The sequence below is a fragment of the Grus americana genome, chromosome 11 (assembly GCF_028858705.1).
Source record: "Grus americana isolate bGruAme1 chromosome 11, bGruAme1.mat, whole genome shotgun sequence".
In the NCBI taxonomy this organism is placed as follows: Eukaryota; Metazoa; Chordata; class Aves; order Gruiformes; family Gruidae; genus Grus; species Grus americana.
In genome coordinates this window covers 19,814,856-19,839,971 of record NC_072862.1, presented here as the reverse complement: position 1 = coordinate 19,839,971, position 25,116 = coordinate 19,814,856, and the positions used below count along the sequence as shown (strand labels likewise).

Below are 25,116 nucleotides of genomic sequence, written 5' to 3'. Positions count from 1 at the left end.
ATCTTTTTTATCTTTTCCAACAGCATCCGGGCCCAGAGCAGCCGGGAGGAGCCGTGCAGCGCAGCCCGGACCCGGCGAGGCCGTTCTGGCACCGTCGAGGCGAAGAGATGGCACGGCGCTACGGAGAAAACACCCCGCTGTCGCCAGAACACCTCGCGGGGAGGGGGTTTCGGTTAAAAAAGACCACCCCGAGCAGCGGAGAAGCCGTGGCGGCGTGGGGCCTGGCTTGCCCTCCCGTGAGCACCCCCCCGCCCCGGCACAGCACCGCACCCCGAGGTGCAGGCAGGTGCCCCCGCGCTTAGCCAAAGGCACCCCAAGCCAGTCTGACTCAACTGATTACTATTTTATGATGCGTGAGAAAAATAGGATTTGATTAAAATAAAAAAAAAAAAAATAATAAAAGAATCAGACCCCGAAACCAAGAAGCCGATCCCCCCGAGGAGGAGGAGGAGGAGGAGGCCGGCTGTCCTCGAGGGGCCCCCCTAACCACCCCCGGAGCTCACCTGCAGCACAGCACTGCCCTCCCCCTCCCCAAAACTACATATCCCAGTTTAGGTAAACAGCAGATTAAATGTAAAAACTTAAAACATCGACTTCAGAAAGTCCCTTGAATTTAATTGTTTTTTTTTTTTTTTAGGCTACCTTTCATGTTACGTCCTGTAGCTAGACACACGTGAATAGAAAAAACAGTACAGTTAGTGTTAAAGGCAAACAGCGGAGACCCAGAGTGCTACCCCAGTGCTGCCTGCTCCTCCCGACCCAGCCCGTCCCGTCCCGTCCCCCCTCCCTGCCCGCCCTGGCCCCGGCCAGAAGCCCAGCCGCCGGGAAGGCGCGTTTGAGCCGAGAATTTTTTTCTATGAATAAAATAAAACCAAAGCTTGTTAGGCAAAAATAAAACAAGTGTCGTTGTCATCACCCCCCCCATCACCACCACCACCACCACCCCTCCCCGAGTTCTGCGAGCGCTCCGGTGCGGCGGGCGCAGCCGGGGAGGGCCTGCTGGGGAGCGGGCTGGGGTTTCGGGTTCCCGGCTGGCGAGGGGGCTGCCGGCCCACAGACAGCACTGGTGTGGAGCTGGAGGCCCCTTCTCCCCCGAGAGCCTCCCGATCATTAAGGGGGGACGTAGGGCGGCGGGGACCTGTACGGGGTCATGTTCTTCGGGCGGGAGCCTTTCCCCTCCATGGGCGCAGTGAAGGGGGGGGGAGGCTGGTAGGGCGGCGCGTTGGGGTCCTCGTCCCGCAGAGGCGTGTACTCCCCGATGGTGTCCTGGTTGAGCGGTGTGGTCTCCGGCATGGTCTGGTTGGGGTACTCTGGGGGGGGCAGCGGGGCTTTCTCCTCCTGGAGGATGAGGGGCATGCTGGAGGACGGCGGAGGCTTGGAGTCATCCAGCTCGTCGGCGAAGATGATGGGCACGCCTTTCTTTATGAAGGTGGCCTGGTCTTCGATGGTCAGCTTCCCTTTCCTCTTCTTGCGGTAGCAGATCATGGCAATGATGCCGGCCACCAGGAGGATGGCGGCCACCACCACAGCAGGGATGACGGTGTGCAGGTACACGTCGTCCTCGCTGCTCTTCTCGGGGTCTTTGCCTGCCGCCACCGTTGGCGTCGCCTCCGAGATCACCCTTCCGTCCTTTGTCACGGGGATGAACTGGATGTGCCTGCAGCTGCCGGAGCCGACCACCGACACATTCAGAGGCTTGAACTCGGGCTGCAAGACGTTGGAGAAAGCTGGACTCGGCCCACCGGAGTCATCCGCAATTTTTTTGCTCAAAGTTCGGATCTGCTCCCGAGGACAGGGCTCCAGGGGCAGCGTGTTGTTCGTCCACTCCACCACAATGGAGCCTTTGGCGATGTCCTGCACTGTGATGGTGCTGCTGTTCCTGTCGCCAAACACCAGAGCCAGCTTCTTCACCAGCATGATCTTCTTATTGATGTCGTTGACCACCGCGTTGTGGTCTCCTTCCAGCCTGGCCTTGAACTTCACTGGAGACTTGTCCCCGTGCGGGCGTTTGTGGACATGGATTTCGAAAGCATCCACGGCAAAGAGCCCACCTTTGTCGGTCGCGTACATGAAGTACTCGTGCTTCCCGATGTGGTTGTGGTCCGGCATGCCGTACATAAGCTGGCTGGTGCTGTTGAACTGGACCCATGAATTCTCCTCTATCATCTGCTGCTCCTTCAGCTTCAAGGTCAGCTGCAGTTTGTCGGTGGTGGTATCTTCCTTGTCGTAGAAGGTATCTGACGGTATTTTAACCTCGAAGTAGGTGCCCTCCCACGCGTCAACCCTGTCGATGTGGTTTGTCAGCTTGGGTGGCTCATTTGGCTCCCCGGGCCGGGGGATCCCGCTGGCTGTGGTGCGTATGCGGGTTGGCGGGGAGGCCGTGGTCAGCTTGGAGATGGGGGATCTGGTCGTGCTGGGGGGCTTCGTCGGACGGGGCGTTTTGGGTCTTCGAGTAGGCCTTCGTGTCGTTGCCGTGGAGGAATCTGTCGTGGACGGTGTGGCTGGCTTCAGAGTGGAGACTCTGGGTTTCTTGGTGGTCGCTGTGGGCGGTGTGATCACCGCCGTGGGCTCTACGTACCCAGGCATCGTGGGGCGAATTGGCACGGAGGCCGTGCCGGTGCCTTCTGCTACCCTGGTTGGCTGGATCGGTCCCAGAGTGGGAGTCTGGACGATGGGGCCCCTCGTTCTGATGGTGACCGTAGGCTTCCTTGGCAGCGGAATGGGCTCCCGGACGGGGGGTGCCATCGTCTCCGTGGGAGGCGCGATGGCGGGCGACGTCGGGGTGGGGACGATCCTGGTTGGCGGTTCTTGCGCGGCAGTGGTGGGTGGCCCGATGGCGGTCAATGGTGTAGGGGTGGCGTTGATCTGCCGTCGCATCCTCTTTGGAAGGTGAGGTTTCTTGTTAGCGATGTGCCAGCCAACAACGGGGTAGCCAAGGCGGGCAGACATGGTTCCTTCCTTAGCTGGAGCCTCCACCTTGCTGATGTTAGGGACGCTGTTTTGGCTCAGAGAACATCCCAGTTTCCATGAGAGTAAGGCCCCGTTTTCCACCACCTTCTTTGCATTTCCTGGTCCAGCCATGAAGGCCGACATGTCAAAGAGTCTGTTATTTACAACAGGAACCAACTTCATGTTATGAAGTTCCACCTCCGAGAAGCTTCTCATTCTGTTTAAGAGTTCAATCCTCTGCTTTGGTGTCATTTTTGTTAAGTCAGCATCCAAAATGACAGTCAGGATCGTGACGGGCTCTTCCGAGCCACACACGAATGGCGCTGCGTCACCTGTGTCTTGGACAGCCACTCGCACCGACTGAGGCTCGTTGTGGTCTTCTTGGTGGACCTCAACGGAGAAGACGTTTGCAGTCTGTGGCACGTAGCTCCCGTTGGGGAAGGGCTGCAGCGTGGTCACCGAGATGTAGTGGACGCCCTTGTCCGTGTCAAGGGGCAGTCCTTCCAGAGCGCTGCTCTCCGCGTTCCAGTGTAACCAAGAAGGCAAGGAGTCCTTCCCAGCTTCGGAGATCTAGCAAACAAACAAACAAACCAAAAAAAAAGGTGCTTTTAGAAGTACAGCATTAGGACAGGTCCTAGGGGTGAGAATGTTTTATTTAAAGGATTAAAGAAAAAAAATATCCAAAGCCTGACAACTGGGGAAGGAAAACCCTGGTCAGAGCGGAGCAGCCTGTGTCTCCTGCTCCACACGGTGGCAAGGATGAGCCCTGCAGGGTGCACTGGTCTCAAAGGGCTTAATGACCCACGGGAGGTCATCAAGTCCTGCAAAGGTCCCTCGCCTGCGGGCACCAGCGCTCTAGCACTTGCTGTGCAACCATTTGTGCTTACAAGTGGTTCATTTTCTCCGAGGGCAGAGGAGTTGTTCAAGCCATGGGGACAGCTACAAAGCTGAGGGTGAAGTTATGCGATACGGCAGGGCAAATCCAACTGCCCTCCTCCCTCCTCTCCCGTCCCTGCCATCTCACTCCTTTCCTCACCTGATCACACCCCCTGCAAGCCCACAGCTCCAGCAGCTCGGTTTTCTCTGTTAACTTTCAGCTTCGTCCCGCTGCCCCCAGAAGCTCGGAGCCCCTCGCCTGGTTGGAGCACACCAGCTCTCAAGCAGCAGCAGCGAATCCCAAGAGCGACACAGCCGCTTAAAACGCAGCGTCCTCCTGCACTGCCAGAGGAACGGCAAACAGGGACCGAAGGAGGGGGAGCAAACCCGACATCTGGTCACCCCAGCGTGGGCAGGCAGGGACACGGCGCAGGGGCTGGAGCGCTGCTGGACGTCAGGCAGAGCAGCACACCAGCCTGGCTTCATGCTCAGAGTTGGCTAAAATGAAGGGGTTCACTGTCATGTAACTTGCTTCTGCAGAGTAGAAACAACGGGCGGCTTTGGCGCAGAGCTCGGGAGTCCAACGCACAGTTTACTACCTCTTTTAGGTCAACAGCAACGCTTTTTTTGTTGGGTTTTTTTCATGATTAGTGAAGCGCAGTCCAAGATCACAAACCGTGTGGCCCAACTGCAGGGGCAATGTACACAATGGCATTTCCATACGCTCCAGGGGAGGAACGAGCCGGAGGTACCCTCACTAGCTGCCTCTGCTTCCCAACTTATCCATTTCTGAGCCCACCCTCCTCTTCTGACCTCAGGTCCCCTTCCAGCCAGCCCAGGTCCAGACCCTTTGGGTCCCCCAGCCATTTTGCGCCTGCGGAGACGATGCTGGTCCTCTCCAAAATGTCACCAGTGTGGCTGACACCCTGCCAAGGGGAAAGCCACACGTGTTGGAGCCCGGGGCACTCCTGCCTCCCAACCCAGGCCACAGCCAAGGGTGGACGCAAACCTCCCACCCCCCCCCCCAGCAGCTGACGTCCGTCTGTCCGTGCTACAGCCACTCGCCCATCACAAGGCGCAGCAGGGCCGCTCAGGCTGCACGGTGGAAGGGGTGACATTGCCAGCTCCGCGGGCTGTGACATTTCCTGGGGCTGTGGGTACCCCAGGGCGAGTAACTTGAGCTTCGCCACCGCCCCCCGCCCCCCGGGCTCGGAGGCGTTTGGAAAGTGCCTCCCAGGGAATTCAGTGCCCCCTCTCCCACCCCAGGGCCTGGCAGCACCGCAGCGGGCAGCTCTGGCCGGGCTTTCCAGAGCTCACCACAAGGTATCTCCCCTCCCACACCCAGAGGAAACAAGACTTTTTGGGCCCCATGGAGACAGATTTAGCAGCCTGGTAGAGGCTCTGGGCTTAATGCAGAGCCACGCTCCAGCTCTCCTCCTGGAAAGGGTGCTTTGGTTACTCTGCAATTCTGTAAAGCTCATACATATTTCATAATTTATCCAAACGCAAAGCTGGGTGAGGAGCTTCACAAAGAAACCTGCCAGGCAGGAGTGCGTCCGGCAGCGGGCCAGGCCTGCCTAACCGCTGGTCCCGCTGGGGAAATCCCCTGGGATGTACAAAGAGCGATGCCCGGTGCTACGGGGCTGGGCAGACCACCAGGCCTGGGGACCTCTGCCACCCCACCAGCTGCAGGCAGGATTCAGGCAGCACACAAAGGCAGGGCATCGGGGCTCACAGACGCCCCCCCCACCCCGCTGTGGATTGGATTTTGGCACACTGAAGGATCTGGACGCACAGCTCTGCAAGGATAACGTAGGACCCGAAAGTCTCTTGGCGAGAGCAGTATGAGAAAGCTTTTGTGCAAGAGCCACAGAGGGTTTCGGCCACGACCGTCGGGGCAACACCCTCATTCCTCTCCTCGGCAAAGCATCAGCCCCGCTTTCGGCCAGCCTGGGCAAGCTGGAGAGCACATCATGAGACACACGCTGCGTGCAGTTTATAGAGCAGAGTTTAAAGCTGTTAGCACAGCTTTTAGTTAACTCCTCAGCAACAATATCTGAGAGCAGGAAATTGAGATTCCTGCTTACACCAGCTGGAGAAAGCTGCCCCCAACGTATGCCACCCGAACCAAGGTGCTGAGACATGAACATCCTTCCGCTTGAACGTGCTGTTTACCCGTCCGTCTGGCAGAAGACGGCGGGTTTTGGCAGAGCTGCCGCGTGCACTCGCCCCCCCCGCTCCGCTGCGGCAAGAACAGGAGCTGCCTTTACCCCAGCTGGCCTGAGGGAAAGCAGCCCTTCACCTGAGAGGGGCACATGGGGCCAAACCTCCCTCCTGGGGGAACAAAGGACCAAATTGTCCTTCCTTAGTGTCTCTTCGGCCAAGAGAGGGCACAGGCAGGATCTTTTTTCCTTTAAAAAAGTATAATTTCATTGCACACTCTAAAAACCGCTGATGCCAGGGCAGTGCCCAGTGCAATCCAGCATTTACATTAGCGGGACGGTGCCACTCTGTCATCTCGTGCCAAAATTAGCCGCTAACCTGCCCGCTGGGGGGGAGGGGGAAGGGCAGGGCTGGGCACACGTTAGGAACAGGAACGTAAGGAATCAGGACAAAGCCGCAGCTTTATTGAGGCTTACACAATCAAGAAGAATAAAAACTTCAATACCGAGTAGTTAAACACACGCTGAACGTGTAATTTCAGGCTACATTTGGAACACAAACGGCAAAGAGCCCTTCATTACAGGATCGCACACTCCGTACAGAGCTTTCCTGCTGCTCCCTCCTCCCCGGGCACGGCCCATGACACAAGGAGGAGACGTACAATGAGCGCTACCTTTAATCTCATGTCATGAGGTGATTCTCTCTTCAATCACGTGTGCTCTCATGTTTGATAGCCAAACTCACTTTGGAAAGGTGGCCAACCCCACGTGCAAAAAGGACAGTGAGGGAGGTACAGGCCAGTTTGAATATTCCTGCTTGGAAAACTATTTTTAATCTACAGTTTACACGTGAGCTCACGTTCTTAAGGGCCCACGCTAGAAAATGAAACGGCAGCTAGACAGATTCACACCAAAAACTAGGCTCTCCCAAAACCAGGCCAGGCACTCACCTACTGGGACAACTTGTTCTAGCAGGGATGCGATGGCTGCAAAACATTCATAAACCCACTTAAACTTGATTTAAAAAGAGCTGAGCTAGTTCAGCCGTATTCGACCTGTGAGGAGATGTGGTCTGTGTTCTGCAAGAGGAGATTAAGAATATCAAATTTATGTCGTATGAAACCCACGAAGATGCCTGTGCCTCCCCTGGGAAATCTCTGGGAAGGCAACAAGTCGCAAGCATTCGATGCCACGGCTCCGCTTTAAACACAGCTACTGCCCCTGGCAGCAGAATTTATCCACATTCGCCTGACAAAGGAAGAGCCCAGCAAGATTAGAGTAGATAACGCAGCTATCGGGCTGAATAAAAATACTTGTTCCTAAAGGAAGGCTAACCAGCGAAGCCCTTGGCGTAGGTCTGCCCTGGTTGCGGTGCTCGTGGTGGTGTGAAACCGGGAGCCCTGTACTCTGTTCTAGCTGGGTTTCCTTCAAATATTGCTTCAAAGGGTATTTGTTAAGGCTAGATGTAGTTAATGATTTGGGATCTCTAGTTTTCGTGTAAAAAGTCTCCCAGTTTTCTATGTACGCAATAAATATCAGCTTTAAGCCCTGCCATTTCCCTCAAGGGGTCTGGTTTCAAAATAACTCTTCCGTTGCTCAAGACAAAAAAAGGCTGTCTCTGTTTTCTCATTATTTGAGATAATTGTAAATGAATGCTTATCGGCTAAAGATTACACAAGCCTGGCAGTGTACTGAAGACCATTAAAAAATTAGCCATGTTTGTGATTTTAAATACATACAGTGGTCTGGCTGTTTTTGAAGACCTTGTTCACAAAGTCCTTTCAGATATACATGGCCTGTTATTTTTAGGCCAGCCAAGAGCAGTCAGTTCATGAAAGAAGATAGCTCGGTTTGATTTGTGGTGGTGTGTTGGTTTTTTTTTTTTTTAAACTTAGATCTTAAAGCCCTGTAGCCAACAAGACAAAGATAAGCAAACGAGCAGTGAGCAAAACTGCTGCCTCCGAGGGAATTCAGGCAGAAACCCACATTCTTGCCTACAAGGGTGCCCTTTAATCCTCCAAGTATTTAGTCATCCTCCTCCCCATGAATCCTCCAAAAATGAGAGAGGTACTGTAGGATCCTGCCACAGGTCTCTGTTTGGCACGCTGCTATGAAATCCTCCCGACCCTGGAGGTATCCCTGGGACGTCCCCAGCCTGTGCAGCCAGACCCTCCCAGGGGCAGCAGCAGCAGCCAGGGACTCGGCTCCTTCCTGCACCCTTTCAAATCAGTCCTACAAAATTCTCAACTGCTTTTGGGCAGGGGGGGAGCGTGGATACTCCTGCAGCTCTGCCAGATCTCCCACCACCCCCTTCTCCTCCCCGTGTCCAGTTGTTGCCGAGAGACCGACCCCTTACCAGGGATTTCATTTGGAGTATAATTACTGATGACAATTTACTGTACAACAGACTCCCCTTCTGGGTTGCTCTTCAGCACTGCCCTAACACACACGGCCAATAATGCAAAATACCCCAGCTGAGCCCTCCCCATCCCAACAGAAGGCAAGCTGAACTGTGCTCAAGCAGGCTGACCTAACCAGCATTAAACCAAGGCTGCAGCGCTCAGGCTTCTGCAAGCAATTAAGCAGCGGGCAGGGGAATGAAAATGGAAACGAAGAGACAATTCAAATGCAAATATAGCTGCAGAGAAAGAGTCAAACCTAAGCTGTTTGACTAAGCCCAAGCTTCATCTTAACCCCCTGCTAACGCAGCAGCATGGGGCAGTTTTGTCAGCAGAAGCAACAGGCTGTCTCAGCCCCAAACCAGTTAGGGGCACAGGCAGATTTTGGGCTGCCTCGTCCTGCAGGGGCCAAACAAGTGGTGGTAGAGACATGGGTTCCACATGCACTCCAGTGCTGCTGGAACTGAGGGCCCTCCAGTGATTCGTGGTGCTGGCACAGCCGACCTGGAGCCAAGAGAAATGATGAGAACATGGTGCCTGCAGGCTCTGTGTCAGAGGACTGAGTCGTCTTTTGGGAGGCGGCCTCTGCCCGTTGGCCCAACGGGTGTGTTCCTCTCCTTCACCGACGCGAAGATGGAGCCAGTGACTGCAGGCATCAGGTGTGTACGTGCTGCCCGGGTACCACTGCCCCAGGCACGTCCTGCAGCAGAGGCTGCTGCATTGCGTTGGGGAACACGATGATGGCAGGAGCTGGACATCCCTCAGGCCACAACAGCCACGAGTCTTTGGCCCCAAGGAACAGCCCTGACAGGGAGGCTTGCCTCTGTGCAACCAGATGACGACACAAGAAGGAGCCTCCAATCTTATATCCCCCCTCCTTTCCTCAAATACATCAGAACTGCAAGCTCAGACACCAGACGGGTCTTGCCTAGAAAGACAAGGCACAGAGAACAGTGGGGACAGGAAGATGGGCACCTCTCGGAGCCTTCTGCTCGCCGGGCACAGTTATGGTGCCACTGCACCGTGCTGTGTTACGGGAAAGCTCAGTCTGAAGAAAGAAAAGTTGCATTTATTTGGCACAGTGAGCACGGAGGAATCCCAGCACGTGTGCTTCCCTGCGGGGGGGACTGCCATACCTGCCAGAGCCTTTGGGCATCCTCAGCAGACAGCGCTCTCCTGAGCTGCTGCACGCCTCGGACGAAAGGCACAGGAACTCACAGACAAAAACAGGCTGCTCCAGGACATTTCATGCAGATGCATCTGCCCCTGGAAGTCTAAAAACAGCCCAGAGACTTCACTGGCTCTCAGAAGTACGTCAGCCTCGGTGACCCGAGTCTTCATTACCAGCAGGAGCTCACCACCTCTGTTCAGAGACTGAAAGCTATATGGGAACAGCCGGTAATTGGTGCTTCCTTTGTGCACGGGGTAGGTCAGGACGGTTAAACTAACCCCGCATTTTGGCTGGTCCCAACGAAAGCCCTGCAAAGCTCTTCCTGCGTGACTCTGTGCACTGAAGCTGTTGCCTTACAAAAATCAAACCTTTCGGCTCAGAAAGCTGAGCTCAGGGACAGCAAGGCTGCAGAGGCTGTACCACAGGTCCTGGCCCTCAACTTCAAGTTCAAACTTCAGTCCCTGAAGGACCAGGCAACAAAACTACTTGGAGTAGCTGCTCTACTTCTACGTGCTCATGAAAACCCAAGCGAGAAGTTTATGTGGCTGCTGCTAATCTGCATTTTCCAGCCATCGAGCAGGCAAACGAAGCCTCACGTGCAGAAAACAACCCCCCTCCTTTGCAGATGCAAGCGTAAGGCTGCGCTGCGCGGACACAGCCTGCCCGAAGAGCGGTGCTTTGTCCCGCCAACTTTTTTCCGATCAGTAAAATGGCCTTGCAACGGCGCGGGCTGAGTGGCTACGCCCAGCTAATGCCATCCTCGCATACTCCTACCATGACGGTTTCTTTTCCAGATGCGCCTCTGTGTTTGCTATAAGGGCACTATTCAGCAGCCCACTCTGCCTGGGCAATGGAACACAACAGCTGTTTCACTGGGAGGTCACTACAAAACATTGAGTGTCCCAAGAAATCCTCCTTTCATCCATCCATGCAAGCAGCTTGGAAGGATTTGTTTAGCCTTATTGTTGGAGCGGGAAGGCGCAGCCCGCCCGCGCCAGGGCTGGGGTCATCACAGGCTGCCCACACCCCGCTTTCTCCCTTGTTCGGGGGCGAGCGCAGGGCAGGAAAAGCCTCAAACAGCTTAAAAAAAAAAGTTCAGTCGGGCTCTTCTTTCAGCGTGACTTTTTATAAGTGAAAGGCCAAAGGGAAGTAAAAATACCACACGGCAGGGATGCCAAGCACTGGGGGTTTAGTGCTGCCACCGCACAGCTAACCAGCCCCGGCAATTTATTCCTGCCATCAGCAGATTGCTGGAAAGCTGGAATTCAAGAGCACGACGAGGAAAGGCGAGCCAGATCCCGCAATCTCAGGTTGGCTCCTTCGCAGGATTCTCCTTACCGTCGCATTCCTCAGTCTCCCCGGATGCTCAGGGCAACAACCCGTAAGAGCAGGACAAAACAAGGAACTTCCCAGCCCGTCTGAAAAGCTAGTTTATAATTAGATTGAGTCACATTTTCCACTCCTCCAAATTCAGAGCTCGTTACTAAGTGCGCACTGAAAATGCCAAATTCCTCGACTTGGTCTCGCTGCAGGAAAAAGATAAGCAGCCCCCACAGCAGAAATCTTATCAGCTCATCTTATCACTAAGATTGCAGCATGGCAGCTGAGCAAAGCCCTGCCCAAGAAGTCCTTTGCCTGGACCTGTTCCAGGTGCTCCCGTTTATCCCAGCACCCTCCCCAAAATAGTGGCTGTTGCTGTACCTTCTGGTTACCAAAGTCCAGGGAAAACGGAGGACCCCGGGAAGGGGTCTCTTCGACACAGAGAGCCTTTTAAAGACACTCGACTCAGTGGTACAGCCCCTCGGGAGTGTTCTTTGCTTGTCCTCCTCCTTTGAGAAATGCCATTTTAATAAAATTCACATTCAGTTAAAACTCTTTGAAATAAGGATCCTTGCAAGAGGAAAAAAAAAATTTAAAAAAATCAGTATTTGGTGTTTTTCTTCCCTGAAACTGTGTTCTGGCACTGCAGGCTGGTTGCTGCCATCCAGCCCGTTGCTTCGGGGTCAGAGCAGGGCTGAGGCGTGCAGCACAGCCCTGGCAGCAGGTACTCGACGTCAGGACTCCCGCAACCCAGTCTCCACATATCCCGCTTGTAAAACAAGGTCCCTGAAGTCCAATGAGAGTAAAGCTGTTCAATAAAAGCCACTTCAACAGACAATAAGCAGAAAACCATTGGAAAATTCAGGCTCCTGCCTGGAAAGCAAAACTCCTTTTTGCCCAGATTAATATCCAATGCTCCGATAACCCCACAGACCCGCTGCATAGCTGCGCAGTGTAAATAAGTCACCTATGTGAGTGAATTCAGTTGTTCTAATCACTTTGCCACCAGCTACGTCTGCATACAGCGACAGCTTCTTGAGGCCTCCGCTATGTTTTATCCGTCTTACCAACAAAGCCCTACTGAGACTGTGCACTTGTAAATAAAAAAAAAAAATCAGGAGCCAAGACAGTGCCAAGAAGAGGAAGACTTAGCTGCGCTCACCTGAAAACTTCTCCTTAGCATTGGCTAATGAACCTGAGCAGCAGATCTGCTCCTTGGGATCCATCCCATACCTAACACTCCTCGGACAAAGGCAGGTTGGCAGCTTTACATATCTTCAGGGAAGATGCAGCAAATCACCCGCTTGCGCGGGGACGTGCCTCGGGAAGCAGTGCGCACCAAGAGTTGCTCTCCTTCCAGCATGCTTTATAGACCCACCTTTAGACTAAAGGCATTAAATTCCATGCCTTTATATGCCGTGGGCACGTGCATTGGACTGTGCAAGGGCTCAAATTCCTTGCGGGTATGCTGGTATTGGAGGGAACTGGATTCATCCCTGCATCCCAAGGGAAAGGAGTAGGCGTTGCCCCAGCAATGCCGGTTAGTGACGGTATTTAATACTCGGATCCAAGTGCAGTGCCTGGTGGTTCAAGAGGGGCGTTTGCAGCCCGGGTGTCTCCTGTTCCTGGCCTAGCCTAGAGAAACGCCGTCACAGCTCGGAGTCAGAAAGCCTCTCTGCGGACTTGGAGATGCCAGGTGATTTCTACAGCAGTTTCTGCACCAAGTCAGATCAACATCCTGCACACAGGAGGGAGAAAATCACCACGTAAATGCCCTCCTTTGCGTGGTTTTTTCCTTCATGGCCCAAACCCAGTGTCAGCTTTCCCAGTTCGTGGCAGGGTATCATCACTGCTGGGCTGAGAGGAGAGCCACGCTTACTGCAACAGCCACGGTCCCAAACGCTGACAGAGGTGCTATCGGTGCTACCTTCATTATTTGTGTCGTCACACGGACAGCAATGGGAGGCTTAAGTATTCATACAAGAAAAATGGGACAACCTTAAAGAGGGGACTTAGCAGATGCCATGGAGACCAAGATCAGGAGGCAAAAATCAATGATCGTGCACCTTGGCTGATGGGACCTCACCAAGTGGAAGCAGAAAAAAACCTACAGACCTGGATATTTTAGCCGATGGCAAGATGTCTGAGCCAAAGCAAGGCAGATATGGAAAAGCAAACAATTGTAGGATATATCAAACAAGGTTATTTATAGAAGAGAAAAGGAAGTTTTGATGCCTTTATATGAGGCTCTGGTAAAATTTCATCTAGAGTATTTTGTGTAGCTGTGGTCAAGCAAACATAAGAAAAATAAACTCAGGCTGGAAGACGTGCAGAAGACAGCTGCAAAAATGAGGAGAGGAAAAGAAAGCTTATTTTATGAAAAAGACGAGAGGTTGGCTTGCTTAACCTAATAAAATCAAGACAGGGGAATATGCCTGTCATTTATAAATACATAAAGGAAGTAAATATTATGAAGCTAGAATGGATTTAAGCTAAAGGGCAGCACATATAAATATTTCTAGCCATCTCTAAATTTAGGATAGAAGCTGCATTTTTAATCAGAGCAGCCAAATTCTGGAGCAGCTTCAAATGGAAGTGGCAGGAACAGGAAATCCACCTGGTCTTTGGCCCAAGCATGATCCCTTTGACAACAACAGGACGCAGCTGAGCGGTGCTGGGTCAGGCCCCACAGTCTTCAGTGGATATGGGGTAAGGAAATTGTCAGGCCAACGACAACTGGTCATGGTGAGGGTACCAGGACCAATGTCCCCTGTTATCCTGGTCCCAGCTAGCGGCTGTCAGGAGCTAGCGGGAACCTGCACACCTTGGTGCTACCTGTCCACACAGCAAGGGGTTTGCACGATCGGATCTTTTAAGACAGCAGGAAGGGCCGCAAGCTGCTAACGCTTTCGGGAAGACACAAAGAGTTTTCATTTCCAAGACACCTTCGGACACCAGGAGAGCAATCTTGCAGCGAGAAGCCTTGCTGTAGCAAGGAAGTTACAGGACAGCATCTGGACCGAACTGCCACCAAATTCAACAGCCAAAATACCTGCAAGCTGCAGCCAACCTTCAGAGGGCACGTCAATGCCTGACCAAGGCTCAGCAAGACAAGGCACAGGCAACGGGGGTTTCTGATTGCCAGCACCAAGTTACAACAGCCACAAAGCCTGGCTGGCAGCTGGCTCTGAGCAAACACAGAAAAGAAACTCTGAAATCAAGGCACAAAGTAGGTTTTTTACTACTCTGCTGCACATCCACCTTTGCCTCTTGAGTGCATTAGAATAAACTTGCTTTTGTACTTAACCATAAACCATAAAATCTCACCTGTTCTCGAGCAGCTTGGGGGTGGCAGGGAAACGCTGGCGACTGCTCCCAGGAGCACATACCTGATTACGCACAGAGCCCACATAGCTGTGCAGGAGTGCGTGCCTGCGAGGCACTCCTCCGCCACGCTGCAGATGCCTGGCGTTGTTTCCATCCCACAACCAAGTTTGCAGAGAAAAGTATTTTGTCTACAGCCGGCTGGAATCTGCTAACAAGCAAGGAGAGGATCTGAGAAGCAGCTTCAAGGCGATCCCCACCACAATACAAGACCGAGCCTAGAAATAATCAGCAGGAATTTTCTAGAAATTAAGCGATCACACCTTCTTCAGGCTCCAGACGGGAAGTTCCTGGGAGCTTGGGGACATCAACTGTCAGGGTTTTTTAAATGAAATTATAGCAAATTTCTTAGAAATTGAAGGGAACTGAGTATAGGTACTCACATCTCATTGTAAACTCCAACCCACTGCTTCATCTCAAAGGGCACAGCCCTTTGTTCTTTCTTTTTTGGTTTTAAGTAAACCGGTTAGCAAGATCCAGAAGTATTACACTTTTACTGCTCTGGCTGCGAAATGCAAGGCAGCCTGAGAAAAAGACCAGAGCAACTTCCCAGTAAACAAAAATGCACCCCAGCACCCAAAAATTGCCTACGCAGTTCTCGCTAGCCAGGAATCCAATCCCCGTAGCAAAGGTTGGCTGTGCTCAGCAGAACAACACGCATTCTCTGCAAGGAGAGTCCTTCCAGATACACCGGCTAAGCGAGGGTGCTAACAGTGCCCTAGAGCCTGCTGCACTTTTAAAATCAATTTCAAGGTGAACAGATGCAACGTGCACTCGGGCGAGGCCACGGACAAGCATGAAAATTGCTCCCAGCGTTTGCTGAACTACACACCACGAGCAACTGTTGGGTCCTGCTCCAGCCCAGTCCGTTTGCGACTCTTCAGGCATCTGTTGGTGTTAGCAAACACGCCTCAACACCGAAGTGGCAGAGGTATTGTTCAAAGCTATCAGATGAGGTGGAAATAATCTATCAGAGGATTTTCTTGCACCTACCGGAGCTAGCACAGATGACTTTTGTGCCAGGAAAAGGAGACTGAGGAAGCTGCGGTGTTACACAAACACTGAAAACTATTCTTGCCAAAATAGCCATTAAACGACACCAGAACAAGCCATTCCGATGCAAAATCCCAAACCAAAGTTACCATTGCTGTAACAAGGGATCTTGGGCTCACTGCACCCGTCTGGACTCCTGCAGCCCAGTGCTATACAGGTGCCCTAAGCTCAGAAAACAGGCTGTGGTTAAAAAGCAGGGCAGGCACCGCCGTCTCCCGTCCGAGCCAGTCTCCTGGCCTGCAGAGGCAATTAAATGTCACAGCCTTCGCTCCGAAACCAGCCCGTCCCTTTCTCCAACTCCTCTAGCCAGGGGTTCACCCACTGCTTTCCTCCTCCCCATCCGACCGCCTGTCGATAACAGATGCATTCTTCAGATTTTCTGCCTACCGCTGGCACGTCACGGTCCTGGCACCCTCGCTGGAGCCAGCGAGATCACGTATCTGGATTGAGATAATGGCGTGACAGTACGCAGAGCTAAAACAAACCTGCCTTCAAGGAGAAGCTGAGATGTCAGACTTTCTCCTGACTTGCTCTCCATCTCCCTCTGATCTTCTGAGACACACCAGAAGGTTGTCTTTTATAATGTTTTCTAAAAATGGATTTTAAAAACTATTTTTCAGTTTTGCTCTTGGAAAAAAATTCTTGAGATTGGAAGGTAATTCTGTTTAAGAACGCTTTTCTGAACTCCACATGATCCAAGCAAGCAGATGCTGAGAAGACAACTTCCCAGCACCCTCCCAGGAAAGGACTAAAGATGAGCAAGCGTATGTTCGGAGCGTGCCTACCCTCCTCCGGGCTATTCTGACACTTTCTTGCCCTCAGGACCAATTCCAAAACTCATTTTCAGGTGTCTGCAGTGCCAGCGGCACGAGGGTAAGTTAGATCAAGAGAAAGGCTGCCATCTTTCCCAACAGGACTTAGGGACGAGGTCAGGAGAGACTGTGTCAAAGGCAGCCCAGAGCACTGCTGGCAGAAGAAGGTCTATTTGTCCAGCAATGTTTTGTTACCACAGCGAAGCAAAGTCCCCGAGCCTCAGAGCAGTAGTCCCAGGGAATCTGTGGCTCCCCAGATCCCGAGGCAACGTCTCCTTACGAATGCGCCCGTCGTTCCAGGGGCAGAGTATTTCACAGTTTAAATATAGCCAAACCCAATCAGTCATCCCTGAGGAGAGAAGTCTCCTCTCTTCATTATTATAGAAAAAAGGAACTTTGCAGTGAAGGGAGGATTTTTAAATTTGTTTTTTTAAAAATCCTTTTCCCATCCTCTTACAAAACCTTACGGCTGCTTCACAGCAACCCTCGTGACCCAGCCTGCTAGTGGGGTGACTAGCTCAACTCCTGCAAGAACAGAACTGAAAACGAGCCTCAGGGAAAGACATTTCTCACCTGGACAATTTCTCCATTGGAAGCAATTAAATCCGTGGGGATGGAGACTCTGAAGAAGCGTCCCACCACAGCAGAGCTGTCCGGTATGCCCACCACGGCTGGCACAGTCTCACGGAGGTCCGAGAGCACGGAGTGCATGGAGGCCTCTAGCTGGTTTTCCCAGTCCCGAACCACTTCTGCCGGCTCGCTGGGCCAGTGGCAGTGAGCGGAGGCCGCCAGCAGCAGCACGGGGAGCCAAGTCCTCCCCAGGAAAGGGGGCTGTAGTAGGCATCCAACAGTCATTCTTCCCGGCGGCCTCGGCAACGGTGCTCCAGCCGGAAGGGGGACCACAGGGAATCTGCAGGCACTGCAGCGTAGGCAGGGGATCCGCCAGTCCTTCACAGCAGCCTCATCCTAGGAGTCCTGGGAACCTGGTTAAACAAAGGAAATCCAATCAGCACATTAATTACGATATCCAAGCCAGCCAGCTAACACACACAGACCTCCTTGCAACGGACAGAGGGCTACCAGCCAAGCTACCCTCTTCATTTCAGCTTTTTGATTTAACTGCATGAGTTACCACTACCATTAAAGAGCACAAGAGCTTCTCAGCTCCTCTAGAAAAACAAGATCCTCCTGCTTTTCCATGCACACAACCACGTTTCTGCTGCTTTGGAGCCACAGCATCCTGAGATAGCCACAGGTAGGGAGAGGGGGCAGATACAACCGAAGCCAAGACAGAGCAGAGCAGTAACAGGTGACCTTTCACGGCAGGCTGAAGGCGGGCTGGGGCATCGGTGGATTTCAATGCCAGTTACCCAGTGTGACAATCCCAAGAAACCTTCGGTACTCCAAAGCTGCCATCTTGACAGCTTGATGCACAACAGATGCTTCTGCTCCTCTGACCCACAAGGCTCGCTTTCAAGCCAGGTCTTCTCTCAAGTTCCAGCTTTTGATATCAGTGTGTTTAGGCTTGATATGGGGGACAGCAATACGCACCCCAAAAATCAGACTGGAGTAAGCTATGCACATGCTGCGTCCCACGCTGCTACCCGCTGTCCACTTCCTTCCTGCTCGCACAGCTCGCCTGTCCCCACGCTCTGCTGAGAAACATCTCCAGCTCTCCCACACTTGGTTGTTTTCTTCTTCCACTTGCTTCCTCCCCATCCCCACCCTCTCTCTGGTCCCCTGGATCACAGCTCTCCTTTCCCTCCTCTGTTCCTTTGGTGCATTGTTTCCTTCGCTTCCCCAGCCGCTTCTCCCTCCAGACTGCGTTCGGCCGTGGCGCGCAGGAGTCACGGATCTGTACGCACCCCCACGTTCCTCTTCACAGCCTGTTCGCAGGAGAGCCAGCGGGTTCAGGAGGGAGGACAGAGCCGTTTGGGGCCCCCGGGGGAAGCCGTACTGCCCACTCTGGCCTCTCGGTTTGCAGCTAGCCCAGCCCTCTATAACTAATCTGTGGTAACGAGCGGTGCAGCGGGTGATGCGGAACTGGAGGACGACGCACGGCCCAAGCGGGTGTTGCTCAGCCCCCAGGAGCACACAGGACTGGGCTCCCTCGGGCCAGGCACTCTCAGGTCTTGAAGCCACTCCTTTTTTCCACGCTGAGAGAGAGGTAGCTCCAAATTCCCAGAGCAAACCCAGCCCAACTTCTAACCATCACTCCCAGTCCCCTGAGCACGGCTCTGATTTAATTTTAGCCCGTTCCAGCTGCATTGTGTGATGCACATCAGGCCGTCCCAAGAGACCCCAGAGCCAGACCGGGTGGGAAGGGAAATCCCACTGCGACTTGTGCTCACAGAGGTCCCGGGGCAGCACAACTGCAGGACAAGCTGTCCTGCTGCACTGCGGCCAGGCAAGTGCACATTGCCCACCACGGGCTTGCAGAAGCAGGCAGAGGGCCCAACCAAGCCCAAGGTTACCACAGCAGGCTCTAGGAATAATAGGAGATAAGATTTGGTTGCTCACCCTAAAACCTGCACTGTAGAGAAGCTGAGAGGTAGCGTGCAAGGACTAGCACACCCTCACCCCTTGATGGGCCTTTTCACAACAAACCAGTCACGCAGAGGGGCTGACATCTCCCGTACCAAGGTAACAGACCCAGCAAGCACAGCCGCAGCTGGCAAAGAGGGCTGTGGGCAGTGGAAATTACGAGCTGAATGCAATAACCTCTGGCTATAGCATCCACAAAACTGATATCTGATCTGACCGCTGTCAATCGTAGAAAACCTCTCTCAAGTAAAAGGCAAAAGAGATGGTGGAGGCACAATAACGTTGCTGGAAACCGCAAGACAGATGGGAGGATGGTCGATGAGAGATGCCAGCGCTGGAAGAAACCCATTTCCCCGCTGCTCTTGTCATTCCGACTGCCTGAGCTGACTGGGACAGGAATACACCAGATGAAACAACAGGGAAGCCAAGGCCAGGCTCTTCCCAAAGGCAACTGAGCACATGGTGGTCTTCACCCAGAACAAGATGCCTGAGCTGCTTCTCCAGAGGTTATCATCATGAAACATGAAGTGGCTAGGTGGGTAAGGACAACTCACACTTCCTACAGAGCACATCTCTTCTACTAGCCCCCTGCGTGGTCAGAGGATGAGTCTGACACACCGATTGATTGTGGATGAGCCCAGAGTCACCTCAGCAAGTAGACGTCCATACCATGGCAGATGTCCAGTGGAGAATATCCAACAGGCTGAGAATGAGCTACAGAGATGGAGCAGACAAATGCAAGAGGTCCTGAGGAGGCCACTGATCATCACAGCAGGAAAACGAGGGACTCATCTCTGCGGTGCCTTAAATAAGCAGAAAGAGGAACCACCTTCAGCCTCTGTGGAGTCCGGGCTACGGACACTGGGGTGATGATGCCTTGTCCCATGAGCTACCTCTCCTAAAGCCTGCTTGTTGGAAAGTCCTGCCGTGTGAAGGACTAGAAAGCAAGCTGCACAGCAAGTACAGGCAGGATCAGAGACTCGCCGGGAGAGGAATGCAGCAGCAGAGCCTGGCAGCCCGGTGGCTGCTGCGGGGCCGAGATGCTATCAGCATGGAAACATGGCTGTCTCACAGCTGCGCTGAGCCTCCACACCTGAGAGGAGGAGAAACACCCCAGACAACCAGACACACACCCAGCGTACAACCACACGGAGCTGTAAAGATGTCTGGAGAAGTTCAGCACCACATCTTCAAGCCAGCCCCTGGCCTGTCACGGCTGCGGCAGAGCTCGTGCACGAGCATGGTGCAGCTCTGTGTTGCTCAGCCAAGTGACATGATCTGGCCTGGGGCGTTTTTGTTGGATGGAGAGGAGTATTTGGGCAGAAAGGAGCTGGTTCTTGGTATCTGTGGTGAGCAGGAGAGGAAGATGAAGTCATCAGCCATTTCAGAAACAATTATTGGAGCAGGCAAACACTGCCCACCTGATACGTGCCCCTCAGCAAAGCAACTCACACACTGGCTGCGAAGCTGTTGTGTGACACGCGCAGGTCGCACAAATTCATAACTTCATTTTAGGGGAACTACAGAAGAACAGTCTCTGCGTACGGAAGCAGAGCGCACAGGAGGTATAGGAAAAATTCAGTACCTGATAACAACAGGGAAAAAAAACCCCAGAAGAGCTGAGAACAAACTTGCACCACCAAAAAAATCTCTTAACACAGCTCCACCTCACCAAACAATCGACAGAAGCTGAAACAGTGCCAGCCTCTCACACTGTGTGCTAAGGAGGAAAGGCAGCTACAGATAGCTGGAAAAAGGCATTGCCCCACAGTGCTGAGGTCTACGTGGCCTATCACTTCAAGGCAGAACGCTTTTTGTGATAAGAGATCCTCTGCCTAAAAGCCAGCAGCCCCACTGGCCACCAGCGCTGAGTACCTGCATAGCACCTCTGTCAAGTTCAAGAGCCCAAACCATTTCACACGGTGCTACCACAGGCACAACCCAGACTCACTGGACTGAGACATCATCCCAGTTGTACACAGAAAAAGTCAGCGTTCAGGATCATGGCCCACAGTCAGCGAGTGGCACAGAGCTGGAGCTCCCCAGGAGCACAAACCTCAACGCTTCACACAAGCTCAAAACAGGACCAAAACTCAAACACAGATGGCATTCTGCGTGGTCATCTGCTGATCTCTGGGAAGCATCAAGCCAACTGACTTAGATGGCACTTTGAAGTTACAAGGCAAGGCTAGGCCACCCCAGTTTCTCTACGTTGCACAGCGCTCCTTCTTCCAGCAGGATCTATACGTACTGCATAGTTTCGCAGAACAAACACAAAGGTTCAGGTTAGTCCTGAATTTCAGGATGTTTCGTTCCGTCTGATCTTCTGAAAGAACCGACTTGCTCTTTATCCTCCTGCTTCTGAGAGCGCTCTTTTGGTCTCAACTTTGAGCCTCCAGACTGTTGGATGAAACATCAAAGTCGGTATCAACATCTGCTTCAGTCCTAGCGCTCGGTGCACGTGCCAATGTTGATGCCTGATCTCCAGTGCCAGACCCCCATCTCAGAGACACGGAACTGGGCCTGCTGGGGGAAGTTGTGTTGACACGATGCTGCACTTGATACGATGCTGACTTGTCAAGACAACGCTGGAGCCTGCTGTGAGGCCCATGCCCCTCCATGCAGCTACGAGGCCTGCTGACACCTGTGGGACATGCTCTACCTTCATTATTCAGGAACGCAGAATAGTGCGGACAGAAGATGGGACTGAAAGGAAGGACTGAGAACAGGACAAAGTAGCTACTCCCAGCCACACGTCTTCCCAGAGACCTTTCCTTCTGCCCAGCGCAGAATCGGGAGCATGGGGCCAGGAGAAGCACGGCTGCCCTAGAAATCACTCCTCCTCTGTGGCCAATTACCCACCACTTCAGCAAGAACCAGTGAAAGTGAAGTCTCCGTCCGGCTGCATCTAATCCAATTGCTCAAGCACACAATCACATCACTGGGCCGCCGTAATTAATCACTGCCAGTATATTAATGACGCTGAACCTAGCATGCAGAAAGCTCAGGTAACTGCCGTGCAATTCTCTACTCCAGATAAGAAGGTATTTAGGAGAGTTAGGAGGAATCCCACTTACCTGATTGCTTATTTACCAAAATCCTCATTAAAGGAAGCGTTAAACAAGTGGCCTTTCTCTAAGGAAGCAAACTGAGACTCAGCTAAAAAGGGCCACCACAACTTTCCAGAACAGAGCTATTGTCTCTGCAAATATCTCTTCTGCGTGTTTCCACAGGAGGATCTCTGGGCAAGTCCCATCAGCTACCGCGCGTCTGCGTGTCAAGGCAGCAAGCAAGAGGAATGATGAAATCCAGCGTCACCGGCCAGGCACACAAAGATGGCACTCTGCCGTACATGCTCCTCGGTCCAAAAAAACACGACAGCAGGCACCGATGGTGCCAGCCCGGCGGCGCGGTCCAGGCAGAGGCGGCTGGTGCTCCGTGCACGTCTGCGCTGTGCTAAAGGAGTCTGAGGAGGGGGCGGGAGGGAGAAACAGCTCTAAAGCAGCGTGTCTGGGCAGAGCAGCTCATCACCAAGTTTATGAACTAATAACAGTCTCCTCAAGACTAAGAGCATGCCAATCTACAAGCCTCACACATTATATGCACAAAGAACACTCTGGAGCGTGAAATTTAGGAAACAGTAAGAGTTTCCACACTCACCCGGCTCCGGATGTACCCTGAAACAAAGGCGGCGGCAGCCCCTCCAACAGCCTACGTTATAAGCTACAGAAACCTGCTGCAAATGACTCTGGGGGTGATTTCCAACCTCGATGGCTTCAGCCATCTCTGTTCGCAGAAGGTGACCCAGGCTCCAGACCCTGCTGCGCCGGGGATGAGTTATGGAAAGGGACGTACAGGAGGACAACCGCAGAGAGATGCATTCGTCACACGCAGACTAACCAGCACGCAGCTGCTGCAAGGGCAGAGGCAAGGCGGAGGAAGGAAGGGTCACCACTAGCCGTAGCTCCCTGCCCAGCTGTGCTCAGAGCGACAACGTCCTGTCCCGCACAGCGCTAACCAGGCTTCTGCGGGGATGGCGGCTTTGCACCGAGACTGGACGCCTCTCAAAGGCAAGTCCATTCACAAGTTTTTGGCTTAATGCTGCAGTCACAGCTGCCTGCTTATAGCCAAGCATACATCAAAACCAAAGTAGCAGGCAGCTCGGCATCAGAGGTCGGACTGTAAGAGAAAACTGCCTTAGCAGAGAGCCCCAGATCAGCGTTCCCGAAAGCCCTGGGAGCCCCTTCCACCCTCTGCCCCCCACACCAGTTGACAAGCTCACCATCATTAGCTGGTCACCCCAGACATCATCAGCACAGGAGGTACACACCGGGCTGTACTCGATTGTTCGCCCTAAAATTGCCTTTCGACACACTCTTCCGCAACTATGCCCACCTAGTATTGTCACCAAGTCAAATGTCCAACAAAAAGACACCTAGCTCAAAGGAATACACACAAAAAAAGGTACTTCAGTTTCATCCCTTCTTGTATTTCTGCACTGCTCAACTCCAGCGCATCTGGCATCAGTAACTGGAAATCCTGACGCTGAAAAACAGTCTAGGGGAAGAAAAAACAACACCCCAAACAAACCCAAAACAGCAGTGCTAAAAGCGTGCCAGGCAGGGAAACAAGCAGCACCCTCCTGCTGGCGGGGAACTCAGCTGCAAACTGTCACTGAATTGTTGCTTCAAGTCACACATGCCACAAGCAGCTTGGTGAAGCTTGTACGGGAAGTGGTCACAGCAATCGACACCTCACAGCGGTTTTTATTCCGCTAGAGTAAGCGCCAAGATATTTAACTTTCCTGTAGCTTAATAAAAGATAGTAGAAAGTTTTCTCTTACTTTTGTTTGAAAACTACAGTTTTGTGCCACCAAGAAGGGATGAAGCCTTCCCACAGCTCTCTCGCGTGCATCTCACGTCTCCCCTTGGCCAACAAAACTGCCTGCAGTTGTCCCCCAGCCTGGGACCAGACACCGACTGATCCCTCTGCTCCGACTGACAGACAGCGAAGTGCCGAGCAACCGGCTAGAGGAAGCTGGACCGCTCAAGACACCACTCGGCTTTTGCGTTCATTAGGACATGTGATCTCTGGCACTTCCTGCAGAGGCAGCTCCAAGATAGAAAAGATGCAAAAGGCAGCATTTCCCTTTTTCGCCCCCCTGTACTGCATCTACCTGTCCAGAAGCTGGGTCACCCTGCTGCCCTTCCCAGCTGGAGACTCTGCTCCTGGGAGGACTTTTTGCCCTGGAAGACGTAGGCACCGAGGATACGCAGGATACGCACTCGCACACTGACCTGACACTTTTTGCTAGGAGACCCTACAGATGTCCCCCCCGCTCGTCAATCCTGCTCACGTGGCCCCTTGCAGCCTGTACGTGCTACTCGTCCTACGCTCAAGCTGTGCCTCAAACGGCTGCTGCGCCTGACCCGCAACCGCGGATTTTGGCTGGGCGAGACTTCGGCCTCCTTCATGAAAGTTTCAGCAACCACAATCAATCCTTTCCTCCCACTTTGTTATTCCCAGAGAACCAACTCAGATTGTATCTTCAAGTGCATTCGGTTGAAAGGAAACTCAGATATTATCTTCCCAAGTATTTAAAAGGCCTCAGAGATAATTTTTTTCCCCTGTAATTACAAACACCGCAGTCAGGTAGAGCTGCCATTTTCCTGGCTGCTGGCAAACAGGAGAGAATTTGGGTATAAACACCCACCAAGCGGCTGGGGACTCCACGTAATCGCCGGGGACAGCTTCACCTGTGCCACCGCACACTGCTTGCACCCTGCGAGCGAGCCCCGTCTCGAGGGAGGGCTGGGGGAGAAGAAAGTGGGATGGATGCCCTGGGGCATGAGGGCGATGGCGAACAAGGGTCCATGCTCTCCTCCGATAAGAGGACCAGAAGCCAAACTAACCTGAACCAGGCTCAAACCCGAACAAAATGAGAGTTTCCCTCAGGACACAACGGGGTTGTGAACATGAGTGTTAAAACTTCACGTGGGTTAAAAAAATTTTTTAAAAAACGGGTTTGATGGGACAATTTTGCAGAAGGCAGAGTTACCAAGGCAGCATTTCTGGCTCAAGCAGCACTTCGTGACAGATAGCAGGATCCCGGGATGGCATTCAGGGAAATGATGACTCGCATTCTTCTCTAGGCATTTTCTCCCGGCTGTTACTGGAAAGGGCAGATAGGCTAAATATACAGCTGTAGCAGGGCAGAGCAAGGGGCCGTCTGCCTAAGGGCATGCAGTTTAACGTGGCTTTGCCTTCGCTTGGGCTTCCAGTGCATAGCCAGCCCAAGCAAGCCCCTCAAAACTTCCCTTGTAACTCCTGGTTTTGTCTGGAAACAGAGCAAGAGAGTGTAAAAATCCTAATATTTAATTCTATGTTTAAGGTAATGTAAGGTAAAGCTAGTACTAAAACCCACAGGAAATTACAAAAGGTTAAAC

General features: G+C 52.9%; 1 protein-coding gene across 7 annotated transcripts in view; it reads right to left on the bottom strand.

Moving 5' to 3' along the window:
- Window positions 1–594: 594 nt before the first annotated feature.
- Window positions 595–25,116, bottom strand: part of DAG1 (dystroglycan 1) — a 52,426-nt gene continuing 27,904 nt past the window's right edge. For all 7 annotated transcript variants that reach the window (XM_054838258.1, XM_054838260.1, XM_054838261.1 and 4 more), the window contains 2 exons: window positions 16,700–17,109; window positions 595–3,519 (listed from right to left, as the gene is read on the bottom strand). In XM_054838258.1, coding sequence (XP_054694233.1) covers window positions 1,111–3,519; window positions 16,700–16,981 — 2,691 coding nt within the window. In that variant the 5' untranslated portion in view covers window positions 16,982–17,109 and the 3' untranslated portion in view covers window positions 595–1,110. The remainder of the gene's footprint in view (window positions 3,520–16,699; window positions 17,110–25,116) is intronic.